The 12,217-nt window shown below is 45.0% G+C and overlaps 1 protein-coding gene across 2 annotated transcripts in view; it reads right to left on the bottom strand.

The window, feature by feature from the left end:
- The window catches only part of ATP2A3 (ATPase sarcoplasmic/endoplasmic reticulum Ca2+ transporting 3), a 139,489-nt gene that overhangs the window by 28,627 nt on the left and 98,645 nt on the right, over window positions 1-12,217 (bottom strand). For both annotated transcript variants that reach the window (XM_050929396.1, XM_050929395.1), the window contains exons 9-10: window positions 8,135-8,223; window positions 743-845 (exon numbers count right to left, since the gene is read on the bottom strand). In XM_050929396.1, the coding sequence (XP_050785353.1) occupies window positions 743-845; window positions 8,135-8,223 (192 nt within the window). The remainder of the gene's footprint in view (window positions 1-742; window positions 846-8,134; window positions 8,224-12,217) is intronic.

The following is a 12,217-nucleotide window of genomic DNA, read 5'->3' on the forward strand; positions in this document are numbered from 1 at the left end:
GTCAACTCAGACCATGCACTAAATGCTGAAGATTGCAATATAAGCTGACTTGCTGCTCAAGTCAGAATAATCCTGCTTTGTGTTTGTGTAACAATCTTCCTATAAGTATGATGCACACAGTTTTGGGGAATACTTTTAAGCCCAGCAAGGCCCAGCTTCCTTTGGTACAGGCTCAATTAGTGCCTGAAAGGTTTGTTCCCACAAATACATTGCAGGGGGTGGGGAGTGCAAGCCTTGTATCTGTGCCTCTGGCCATCTGTTTTGCACCCACAAAAGGTGCAAGGATCATAAAACGAATGCAGGTGCAATTTGTACTTTCAAAAGGCAGCCGCTCATCTGAAAATCCAGCCATGCACAGTTCAGTTCCGCTCAACTGAAGGGACAGAGCAGCTACTGTCTCCATTACACAAAGATAAAGGCTACGAGTCCATCGAGAAGCTAAAAGGACCCGCTGCAGAGCGAACAAAGCACAGAAATCTCCGTGTCCTCTGTATCGAACACAATACACATTTGACACAACAGAGTGGGGCACTCTATAGGACCGTCAACCTCTGCATGCAAAGTAGGCCACAGGAACAAATTTAATATGGACACAAAACTAACTACTTGACTCCATTACTTTATAATCTCTCCTCGTGTGCATGGGGAGGGAGGGTCTTTAGTTATTTCCAGCAGGAATATCTTTAAAAAAATCCTCTGTGCGGCTGGTTTGGTGAATGTGGTAAGGATCCAGCACACTCACCTCGTTATAATCCAGAGAGGAGTCATTGCAGAGAGCACAGATAGTGGCTAGTTCCACCAGGCCATCATACTGTCCACACTGAACGGGCTTGTCATCCTTCAGGCTGCAATTAAATGGAATATGTGCCGCATAAGAGGCCCAATGAGCCAATTGCATCCCTGATATAGCCCCTTAATCAGAGAAAAGTGCATGTCTAAGTCATTTTTAACTTATTCTTTCCCTATTTTAGCCTCTGATCCTACCTCATTTTCACGGGCATTCACACTATTTTAGATGTCCAATCACTACTAACCTTTTTGGTGAAAACAAACAAAAGTGTCATTTAGCACTTATGCCATTTCCACATTTTCTGTTATTGTTTCTTTCCCTCCTCTCCCTCCATAATTGAGTAACAGGCCTACCCTGTCCTTCCTCATGCTTCTAATGTATTTGGAGAATGTTTTCTTGTTATCCTTTTTGTCTCTAGCTAGTTTAATCTCGTTTTGTTCCTTGACCTTTCTAATTTTGTCCCTACATACTTGCTTATATTTATCCTTGGTAATTTGACCTAGTTTCTACTTTTCATAGGACTCTTTGAGTGGAAAGAAAAGATCACAAAAGGTCATTGTCAACCAGGTTTGAACAGCGGAGTAAGTAAACATCCGAAGAGAAAGACTCTGCCATTCCAGCAGCATAGGAGATCTGGATTCAAAAGCAACCCTACTTTTTCTCCAGGGGCAGCTGGAATATAGCTGTGTTTAAGAGACAGTTTTTTTGGTCTCAAAGGAAGGTACCAGCACTGGTCTCTCAAGAGTCCATAGTGAGTCAGGGCACAGATTAATAACCTCAGATGTGCAGGGGCAATGAAGGGGGCTGCAAACCTTGCCCTTGTTGTTGAAGACAAAGTACAGCAATGATGATCCACACACAAACATGTTCTGACCCAAAGCTTTAGTGGGCATTAGTTCAGGGAATATTAGAAAGGGGCAAAGAGGTGGAATAAAGAAGGGGTAAAGGAGACAGATGGCAGGATATGGAACAGCGTGAAGGTTGAATGTCTCAAGGAGATCAAGATTTCTGCATGTATCCAACAGAGCCCAGGACTGGTGGCAAAAACCTCCAGTCCACCCCAAGCAATTTCTTCGAGTTGCGCAGAGCAGAACAGTGCACACAAGGATGCATAAGGAGGATGAGTGCAGCAACTGCTCTCGATTAGCTGTTCCCAAGCTAGAGACACAAACTGTACCCTTTGATGAGACATTCATAAACATCTCTGCCTAAGTGCAGCTGCAATGCACTAGCACTTCGCTAATAAAAGGGGAGCCAATGTTTCCAAAACCATTGGGGGAGGAGGAAGGAGTTTACATAACCAGCAAGTCCAGAGAGTTAAAGACTTTTACATTCAGTCCATCCTTGTTACAACACATGTGGCTACGTCTCTCCTCCCAAAGGAGCCTTGAGTACTTTACAAACTCCACCTGTTGGAATCACCCTGCCCACACCAGAAGTTCAGCCATGGAAGGCTGCACATGGCAACCACAGCACAGCACTTTGTGACAGGAAGTGAAGGAGAATTGCTTAATCAGGGCAGGTTTAGGTGGGCAGAATGCAGTTATCCAAATCAGAACATAATCAGTACACACATGCTAAAGCCTCTACAGGGTTTTTTTTTTTTTTTTTTTTTTCAATGAGAATCAGAACGGATCTCATGGGTCTCGTGGATAGGGCACCTGGAGATCTCAATTCTATTTTCACCGCTGCCGCTCACACACTGCATCACCAGGGACAATTCATTTCCCCTCCTGCCCTTTGTCTGCCATGTCTACCTAGACTAGGAGTAGTTTAAGGCAGGACTGTCCCTTGCTATGTTTGTACCGCACCCAGCACAATAGGGCCCTGAGCTCAGCTGCAGCCTCTAGGTATTACTGTAATACAGACAATAAATCCTAAACAGGCAGAGGTGCTATGAAACCGTAAGAAGCAGTGAATGATCACATTCTGGGATGCTCAAAGACTGAAAGGACTAAAACAAGGAAAATAATTAAACACTTCTTCAGTTTCCTTCATCTGACCAATAATCGTAGAAACACCAGCTTGGTCAAGGTAAGGACGGGTCCTCTGATGATCTTAACTCCATCAGAAAGAGGCTGGAAAACTCCTTGCTGGCTTCAGAGAACCTACGGTGAAGGATCCTAGTAGTATGTGGTGATAACATTCTTTATCCCATTTGCTTCTCTCCTAAGGTTTATCGCCAGTGTGGAGTTACATAGCTCTTACACCCTACTCTGGCTGTGAGAACTTGGACACGTCACTTGTGTGTGCCTCAGTTTTCCGACCTGTAGAATGGGGTTAACATCACTGTGAGGCAATGATCAAGGTATTCCAGCATCCATGGTTGAAAGGCTCTGCGTTAGAAAAGGCTAGTTCCATTAGACTCCATACTAATCCAGTTACAAAATTCTCTCTTTGCTCAGACTGCCAACAAGGATCCCAATTGCTGGGGACAATGCTACTGACCTCTTTTGTGAAGTGCTTTTGAGATCTACTGATAAAAAGCACTAGATAAGAGCTAGGTATTATTAATTCTGGTGGTGAGCTGCTAGAAAAGCCCCCAGCTCATTTCACATAGGGCAGCAAACATGCATCCAATGGTAACAGCTTTCAAACACTCTCTAATGAAGAACAGAGTGACTGCTAGACCCCTTAACTTCTTGAATGGCCTGTGACCATGCACGAGAGTCAAAGTTAACAGAGGAAAGGCATCAGTCACGGTTCTGCACAATCACCATTTAAGGAACCAAATGCCATTTCTTGTTTGTGTGAGAAGGCAGCTGCATTATGGTTAAAAGACAGCAGCCGTCTTCAGGGGAAACAGGAAAATTATCCTAATTCAAGCAAAGGTAACTGCAGTTTAGGGCTGTATAAACTCAGCTGGTCATTCTTTAGCTGGAAAAATAATTTGTCAGACATTCATTATTATCAGTTTATTCCACTGTGAGTTCCTAATGGAAAGAACATTCTGGAGCCCTTGTTACAGCTTGAGAGTGGAAAGCCGGCAGGGGCCAAGAAAGTTGGAAAACCCTGTTTTCATAGTGACAAGTTTAAATACAGGACGCAGAGAGGGCAGACACAGCAATTCTCCTGGTCAGCAATGACACGGGATTACCCTGAGTTCAGAAGGCTACGGGGAAGGGAATTTAAAAAAGAAAAGGAGTTTGTTGATATTTAGGATTTTTAAAAAGCTATTAAGAAAACTTCAAATATAAATTGGAGCTGGAAATGCTAGTATCTCTTTTGAGACAGTGTGGCTGGGGAGCAGGGGTGGGAGAACTCTGGACTAAGAGCTAGCACACCTGTGTTCTATTCTCACCTCTGCCACAGACTTCCTGCAACACCTAGGACAAGTCACTTCCCCTGTCTATAAAATGGGGATCAGGATCCAAGCTCTCCTTTGTAAAATGCTTTGAGATCTATGAGTGACAACAGCTAAAGGAATTAAATACATGAAATGATTTCCCCACCTCAACAAGTCTACAAGTCCCATCACACATTTGAAATTTATTAAAAAAAATATATATCCTCAGACAGAAAAAAAACCTCTCCCCAAATTACTGTACCTTTGTTTTCATTTTTCATTGAACTTACACACACCATGGAGGTCCATAGTATGAAACCACATTCTTAGCATGATTGTTTGCTAGTTTGTTTGACAGGGAGGGTGCATAAGGCACTACACTGGGACTCAGGAGATCTGGTTCTGATCCTGGCTCTGCCACAGATTCCTTGTGGGCTTTGGACAAGTCAATTATTCTGTGTCCTTACATTCCCCCATCTGTCAATGCAGGTATTAACACTTCCTTACTCCCTCCTCATGACAACTGCTTGAAAATTTATTCAACAAAACCTTCAGGTGGATTCATCTACATTTATCTCACCAGAAATAGGTAAAATACAAAGAATCCCACAGTTCCAAATCTGTGGGGTGTTTCTAAGCCCCCCAGAGTCTGTATGCCAAATTGGATCTCTTCAGACTGATTTTCTTCACTCTCATTCTGGCGTAAACCACATAACTCTTTTGGGGTCCGTAGAATTACATCAATGCAAGATTCTTGTGATTGAAATAAGAGTCAGGTGGGCCCAGACAATGTAAGGACATTTATTACAGATATGGCCGTTAGAGTCATTTTTTGAATGGAAGTAGGAGTATTTTAAAGAGCTGCAGAAGGGAACTGAATGCTTCCTAGGACAAGACAGCCACAAAGACAACTAATCAGAACTGAACACAGGGCTCCAGAGAACCTCATAGCACCAGTCCTGTGAGTTCTTGGTTGGAAAGTTGTTGCTCAAAGTATTTCATTCCAGACAGCCTAAGGAGGACTGGGGGTGGATTTTGTGCATTTAATTACTAATATATTATTAACTGAATAGGAGTGATTTTAGTCCTGTTCCAATACACACAAGGAGCTGGGAGGAAGGTGCTACAAAAGACAAGGCAACAAAAATCATCCAGTTCCAAGTGCAGTTTCTCATTAGATGCTTTGGTGTAGATCAGTCCTTGAAAAGACAAACAGGTGTTGCAATTGAAGGCATGCATGGCTACACAGAATCCTCAGTGGTGTAAATCAGCAGAGCTCCTTGAAGTTAGTGGAGTTACATTGATTTACACCAGCTGAGGACTTGGCTCATAATTTTTTATGGAACCTTCTTATCCAAGGACCTTAATGGCTTTACAAACATTAATTATTAAGCTTTGGGATGTGTTATACTCAGTTAACACATGGAGGAAGAGACACACAGAGAGGCTGAATGACTTTTCAGTAGTCAAAAAGCAAATGATCTGGAACAGATCTACTGACTCCCAGTCCTGTACTTCAGCCACCAGGCCATCCACTCTGAGCTTCTCACCCTCTTCTAGTTTAAATTCAGTGTGGCCCCTGAGTACACCATCTCCTGCAGATTGCTTTTCCTAAGCCATGATTAGTTTCCTAGTAACATTCCGGGGAGACCCGCTCCATATTCCTGATCAGGGCTGGTGAGCAGCAGCTCAAAGTGATTTGGCCCCAGAAAGTCCTTCCCTGGTTTTACAATGAGCATAGCAGGGAGGGAGTACTGGGAGTCTAATAAATGCCATGTGACTCTCACAAGATGGGGACAGAGTAGTAAAAGCTCAGAGTTATGTACCTCACCACTGAGTCTTAATTAAAGGAGCCCCCAAGTGACATGGGACATAACACTCTCCAGCTGAAACTAAGCTACCAGTATGATCATGTTTTTATATGGCATTATCCCACAGGCAGCTTATTATACATACATCAGGATGAAAGCAAAGAGTTTGCTCAAATCCATTTAACACCTCTTAACATGAAGTTAGGTGCACCTTGGTAGGGAAGTCTGTATTATGCATATTTCTCAGCTCATAGAAAGGGAGGATGGGACAGTCAGTCAAACCCCATTAGGTTGCCTGAGGTGATGAGTGCTAGATGACTCACTCCCCACAGTGGGATGTGCTGTGTGTACAGGATGTTGATGTAAACAAGAACACTGATCGATCAGCTTTTGATGTCCACTTGCTTGCGTTTCCATGCTGCACTCCCATGGCCCCTTAGTACAAACTGTATCCCATGTGGAACCTTAATAAAGTTCATCCATATGGGTGAATATTACATCTTACAGGTGAAATTCACATCATCTAGAGGGCCTACACAATGTCCTATGTACAAGCTAAACCCTTAATATGGAACTTAAGTGATTGTAGATGATCTCATATGGCCTAGTGCAGGTTCACTGCCCTGGGGTGGATTTCGCCCTGGATACAGGATCTATTGGTATCAACACAGGAACGGGAAGACTAGAGCATTCTCATGCAACACTGGAACCTTTCCAGCACTGGAGAAAATAAGAAGGAGTCTCACTAAAGTGCTGGGACATGGAAGGAGGTGTCAGAACATCAAGCCTGCCTCAGTGAGCATGGCTCTAAATAGGCTACAAAATCTCACTGCAGAAGAGGACACAAAAGTAATTCTAGAAGCAGCAGCTAGAAACCTTTGTGGCACAAACACATCAAGCTCTGGCAGTTTTCATTTCAAGACAAGTGGAATTAGCAAAAACATATAACAACGATAGACCAGAATGGTGAAGACTCATTGGCTCTCACAAGCTCCAGTCTTGGGGCCTCATGTTCAGCAAAGCCCAGCTGTATCCTGGAGCATATCACTGGAATTACTCATGTGCTTGGCTGAACTGGCACCTTGATAAGAAAGCCCATGCAGCGCCCTCTTGATTGTCCCTTGCTGAGATCCCAATCCATTTGCCAAGCCTCAGGACACATTTGTGAAGTATTTATTATCCCTGATTTACAGGTGAGGACTCTGAGGGATGGAGGCAGAAAGTGACGGTCAATGGCAGAACCAGGAACAGAACCCAGGCTATTGATTCTCAGTCTGCTGCACGAGCCATTCGACCATGCTGTCTCCTGAAACAAACAGCCCCACATTATGTTTCTAGCCTTGTCCCACATGCAGAGGGAAGCGGTCATGACCAATTGTTACTATAACTGCTTAAACTCAGAAATTTGAAATAAAAAACCCACACACTGTGGAAAACCCCATTCATCATGAAATAGTTCTATACCACTTGAGTTTTCTGCTGTACTAACCTCTCTGGATCATCACAAGAGTCAGATGATTATTATGATTATTTATTAAGGTAGAATGTGATGGCCCTGACTGAGATCAGAGCCCTGTTGTGAGGAGTGTTGCACATATACATTGTAAGCAAGAGCTCTTCCTCTGAAGAGTTTACAGTCTAAATAGGCAAGAGACAAAGGATCAGAGAAAGGAAATAGTATTACTCTTATTTTATAGATGGGGAACTGAGGCTCAGAGAGACTACATGACTTGACTAAGGTCATAGAGAGTCTGTGACAGAGTTGGGAACTGAACCTGGGAATTGGTCCCAAGTTCTGGGCCAACAAGTTAGTCACAAGATCATCCTTCCAATTTACTCTGCATCCAGGGCCACGTTTATGGGCACAGAGTGTCTCATTTCTCACTTTGCTGTACTACATGGAAAACTTTTTCCATTAATAAGAATAATAATGCCTAGCTCATATTTATGGCTCTTCCTCAGTAGATCACAAAGTGTTTTACCAAGGTCAGTATCATTATCTTTATTTTACAGATGGGGAAACTGAGGCACAGATAGGTGAAGTGACTTGCCCAAGGTCACCTAGCATGCCAGTGGCAAAGCTGGGAAAAGAACCTAGTTCTCCTGAATCCCAATCCAGTTCTCTATCCACTAGGCCACACTGTAGAAAATGAGTTTTGCATAGAGACTACCAGTTGCTCAGCGCCAGGGAGTTGCTAAAAACTCTGCATAGCTCAACCCTGGTCTGCCCTAGGCATCAGTACTCACATCTCTCCCTCCGGGGTATAGGTGGATCCTGTGATACTGAACTCATGCAGGCTGCAGTGGATCCCCTCAATCTTCTCAATAATAAACATCTGCAGGAATCAGAGACACACACAATATTAGGAACTTTATGCACCAGAGCCATAGTCTTTAAGCAGCCATGTGATCATTTTTATTCACTTGCCAGCTCTGCTAAAGGGTAGAAGCAACCCTGTCCTCTCTAGCCAGCATCTCACCAATACCACGCATACGTCAGTGTTCTCTTCAGGGGGCTTAGAAATGCCCACTCAGTTTCTGGCAGCTTCCAAGTCCTTCCAGCCATACCCTGCCTTTTTCGTGTTTATCTCCTTTAGTTTGCTCTCTGCCCTCCCTCCCCCTGATCCGAGGGCAACTACAGAGCCAGCTTCTAAGGAGCTATCCATATTTTTCTTGGAGTGGGGAAAGAGAGGGTTATGGCTTCTGGTCTGGCAGCAAGCTGCTCTGGAAAACACACAGCCCTGGGGAAGCCGTTCAGAGCGGCCAGCTCAGATGGGGTAAGAGCCACAGCAGGAAACAGCTGTGGTAAAGAGCCCTCTGTGCTGCCCCTTTCCAAGGGGGCCACTGGCCATCAGCTCGTGCTGCTAATGGGCAGGGATTACAGCCCACTGCTATGCTGTGTGAATGTGACAGCTCAGTTAATAAAACCCTGGGAAGTTGTGACAGGCCCACACATTCTATTTCTACTAACTTTTGTCTTTCAAACTCCTTCCAACTTCTCCTTCCCTGATGTAGCAATGGTAAAAAACCCTAACCTCTCAAAATCTCCTCTGCTCTCCCTACCTGCTCCAGCGAATGCTTTTCAGTGGCAGCTGCTGACTTTAAGATCGGTGACACCCTTTTCTCCTTGCACTGATTGCTAGAGGATGTGTTGATGCTCGATTTGTCTTGATCGTTATTTATGATTTGCATTAGAGGAAAAAAAAAATAACCATGTGACTAAACGGGTTCCCTTGATCTCAGCATCACTGGGGAGCAGCGCCACCTCCTGGTAACCACCACCAAGACGTCAAACAGGAAAATGCTTCATTAAAAAAAAAATAAATAAAGGGGGGGAGCCCGGAGAGGAGGTCTTAAGGAAATCACTGTTTATTTGGACTGTGTCTGAGACTCACTTGTAAGACAGGGGAAAGCGGAAATCAGAGGACAGGGATAGCTCCTGCCACCAACACTGGCAGAGGCAGGAGCCTGAATTTCCAAACCACTTATAAAACTTTCTATTCTCCAAGCACTCCCCAGACATTAAACAAACAAACATGGGTTGTTCCATTCGTGCTTCTGGTATGACTCTACCCTTTAAATTATTAGTCTAAAGAGTTCTATTGCAGTAGCATCTAGAGGTCAATAAGGCCACAGCCCCATTGTGCTAGATACCATAGAAACATATAGCAAATGACATTCCCTGGCCCAGAGAGAGCTGACAGTCTAACTGACAAGACAAAGCAGGTGGATAAGACCAACAAGTAGGTGAGGTAAGACCCTCTCCCCTTGGTCACAATGAGCCAGGCGAAGGCTTCTTCAACACCCAATACATGCAATGGTTTGACTATAGTAGTGGTGCTCAAATGCTTTCATAGTATGGAGCACAGCTTAATACGTAGCTGGTCTTGTGGATCTACCACTCCTGTTGATAGACTGCATGGGCTCTGCACTCCTCTCGTTCACACTCCCATGACATCACCATTAGCACTACAGCAATTGCTTGCTTGCACAAACAGCATTATCAGAAAGTGAGGAGAGGCAGAATGGTCTAGTGGACAGGGAGTTAGGAGACCTGGTTTCTATTCCTAGCTGGGTCACTGACTTCCCAGGGGACTGGGCAAGTCACTGTGCCTCTATCTACACACACCCCTCTGATGCAACTATCCTTTGTCTATTTAGATTACAATCTCTGCAGGGCAGGGAGATGGTCTCTTAATAAGTGTCTGCACAGCACTTAGCACAATGGGAGCCTCGATTGCTAGTGGGGCCTCTGCACGCTACTGTAATACAGCTAATAGCAGTAACGTTTTTTTAGCTGTCTTTTTATGCAATTTAGCACTGGAAACAAGGAGATGCTAAAGCTTTGTGACTAGCCTTGTACAACAGGTAAGTGCTCTGTGGACCACAGTGGAAGACCTAATGAATCTATATTACTTCATGTATAATGACTTTGCACTTACACCATTTTTTCATCCAAGGTTCTCAAAGTGCATTGAAAAGGGGGCAAACACATTTTTACAGATTAAGCAAACTAAGGCAAAGAGTTTAGATGACAATGGTCACGCAGTGCATCAACGGCAGAGTTGAGACCAGAACCCAGGGTCTTCTGATTCCCAGCCTGGGGCTTGGCTGGCCAGATCACAGGTGACCCTTGAGGGCAAGCTAAATGGTCATGCAGGCTAAAGCTCTCTGCAGCCTCTGCTCACGCCCAAACACTTGCTGGCCTTGTAACCAGAGTAGAGTCAACAAGGCCACCATATCATAGAATCTCAGGGTTGGAAGGATCTCAGAAGGTCATCTAGTCCAAGCCCCTGCTCAAAGCAGGACCAACCCCCAACTCAATCAAATACGCAACATAAAAGAATGATAACACACATATGGCAAGTACTGTTTTCACCTCCTAGTCAGCAAATCATTAAGAATTAGGGCCAGATCCATGAAAAAAAAAATCAGCTCTATAACAGAATTCATGTGAAGAAGAGATGCTGAGAATGAATGAGCAACTGTTTTCTTCCTCCATCCTACTAAGCAAACCACTATAACCCTACAGGCAGTGTGACGGGACTGCAGACTTAAACAGGCTATTCCCTATGGGCCTGACCAAAGCTACTGAAGTTAATGGAGAGACTCCAATTTCAGGCCCTGCACAGACAGGCTGGGACGGCTGAATAGAAGGATTATTATACAAAGATGGTGGAAGCAGGGCCGCCCCGGGGGGGGGGGGGCGGCAAGTGGGGAAATTTGCCCTGGGCCCCGCAGGGGCCCCCACAAGAGTTTTTCGGGGCCCCTGGAGCGGGGTCCTTCACTTGCTCCAGGGGCCCCAGATATATCTCGTGGGGCCCAGGCCCCCTAAGCTTCTTCCACTCCGGGTCTTTGGCGGTAATTCGGCAGCAGGGGGTCCTTTCACTCCGGGGCAGAAAGACCCCCCCGGCCTCCAAATTACCACCTAAGTGGGACCCGCCGCCGAAGTGCTGGGTCTTCGGTGGCAATTTGGCAGGGGGGGGCCCCTGCCGCGGGTCTTTGGGGCACTTCAGCAGCGGGTCCCGGAGCAGGACCCCCCACTGCCGAATTACCGCTGAAGCGGAACCCCCCCCTACAGCCGCTGAAGACCCCAGGCCCTCAGAATCCTCTGGGCGGCCCTGGGTGGAAGTTAGCAGTTGGGGCAGTGAGATACTTCTGTCACCACAGAAAAGGGGTAGAGGGAGATAGCGCAATGTTGTGTAGGAAGCCCAGAGAAACCTTGTGGTCAAATTACTAAGAGCTGCTTTAGCAAAGTTACACAACAACATTTCATCAGAGGATACAGAGGCATTTACAAGCTAAAGTAGAACTAGATTATCTGTTCAGGCCACTTATCAAGCCTGCAGTCCATGTTGCAAGGCAGCCAAAATAACTTCACAACTGTCACTATCCTACACACCATCTTGGCCCCACTGAACTTCAGTCAGAAAGGACAGAACTCAGGTCCTCCACTCAGCAACAAAATAATTAACAATATTTGCACTGTCATTAGGTTTCAGCATTAACATCATGTTTAAATAAAATGCTCATTGTTTCAGGCTTTCTGCAGAGTCTGAAGACAGCACTTCATCATAAGTCTCCTCTGTAAACTTTTCTTCAGGGCTGGAAACTATTTTAAATGAAAGTTTAAATACACCATAAATTGATAGAGACACCTGAGAAATTCTGGTCCAGCCATACCATCTAACATCAGGTCAATCCATCCCTCCAGCACTCTGATAGAGCCTGCACTATCGCTATGGGGCACACCTCTTATGAGATAGAGGACATCAATCTTCAGGGCTCTCGATCCAGTACCATTCACCACATGCTATATTCATGCCAATG

This window comes from Gopherus flavomarginatus, chromosome 19, assembly GCF_025201925.1.
Source record: "Gopherus flavomarginatus isolate rGopFla2 chromosome 19, rGopFla2.mat.asm, whole genome shotgun sequence".
NCBI classification, from domain to species: Eukaryota; Metazoa; Chordata; order Testudines; family Testudinidae; genus Gopherus; species Gopherus flavomarginatus.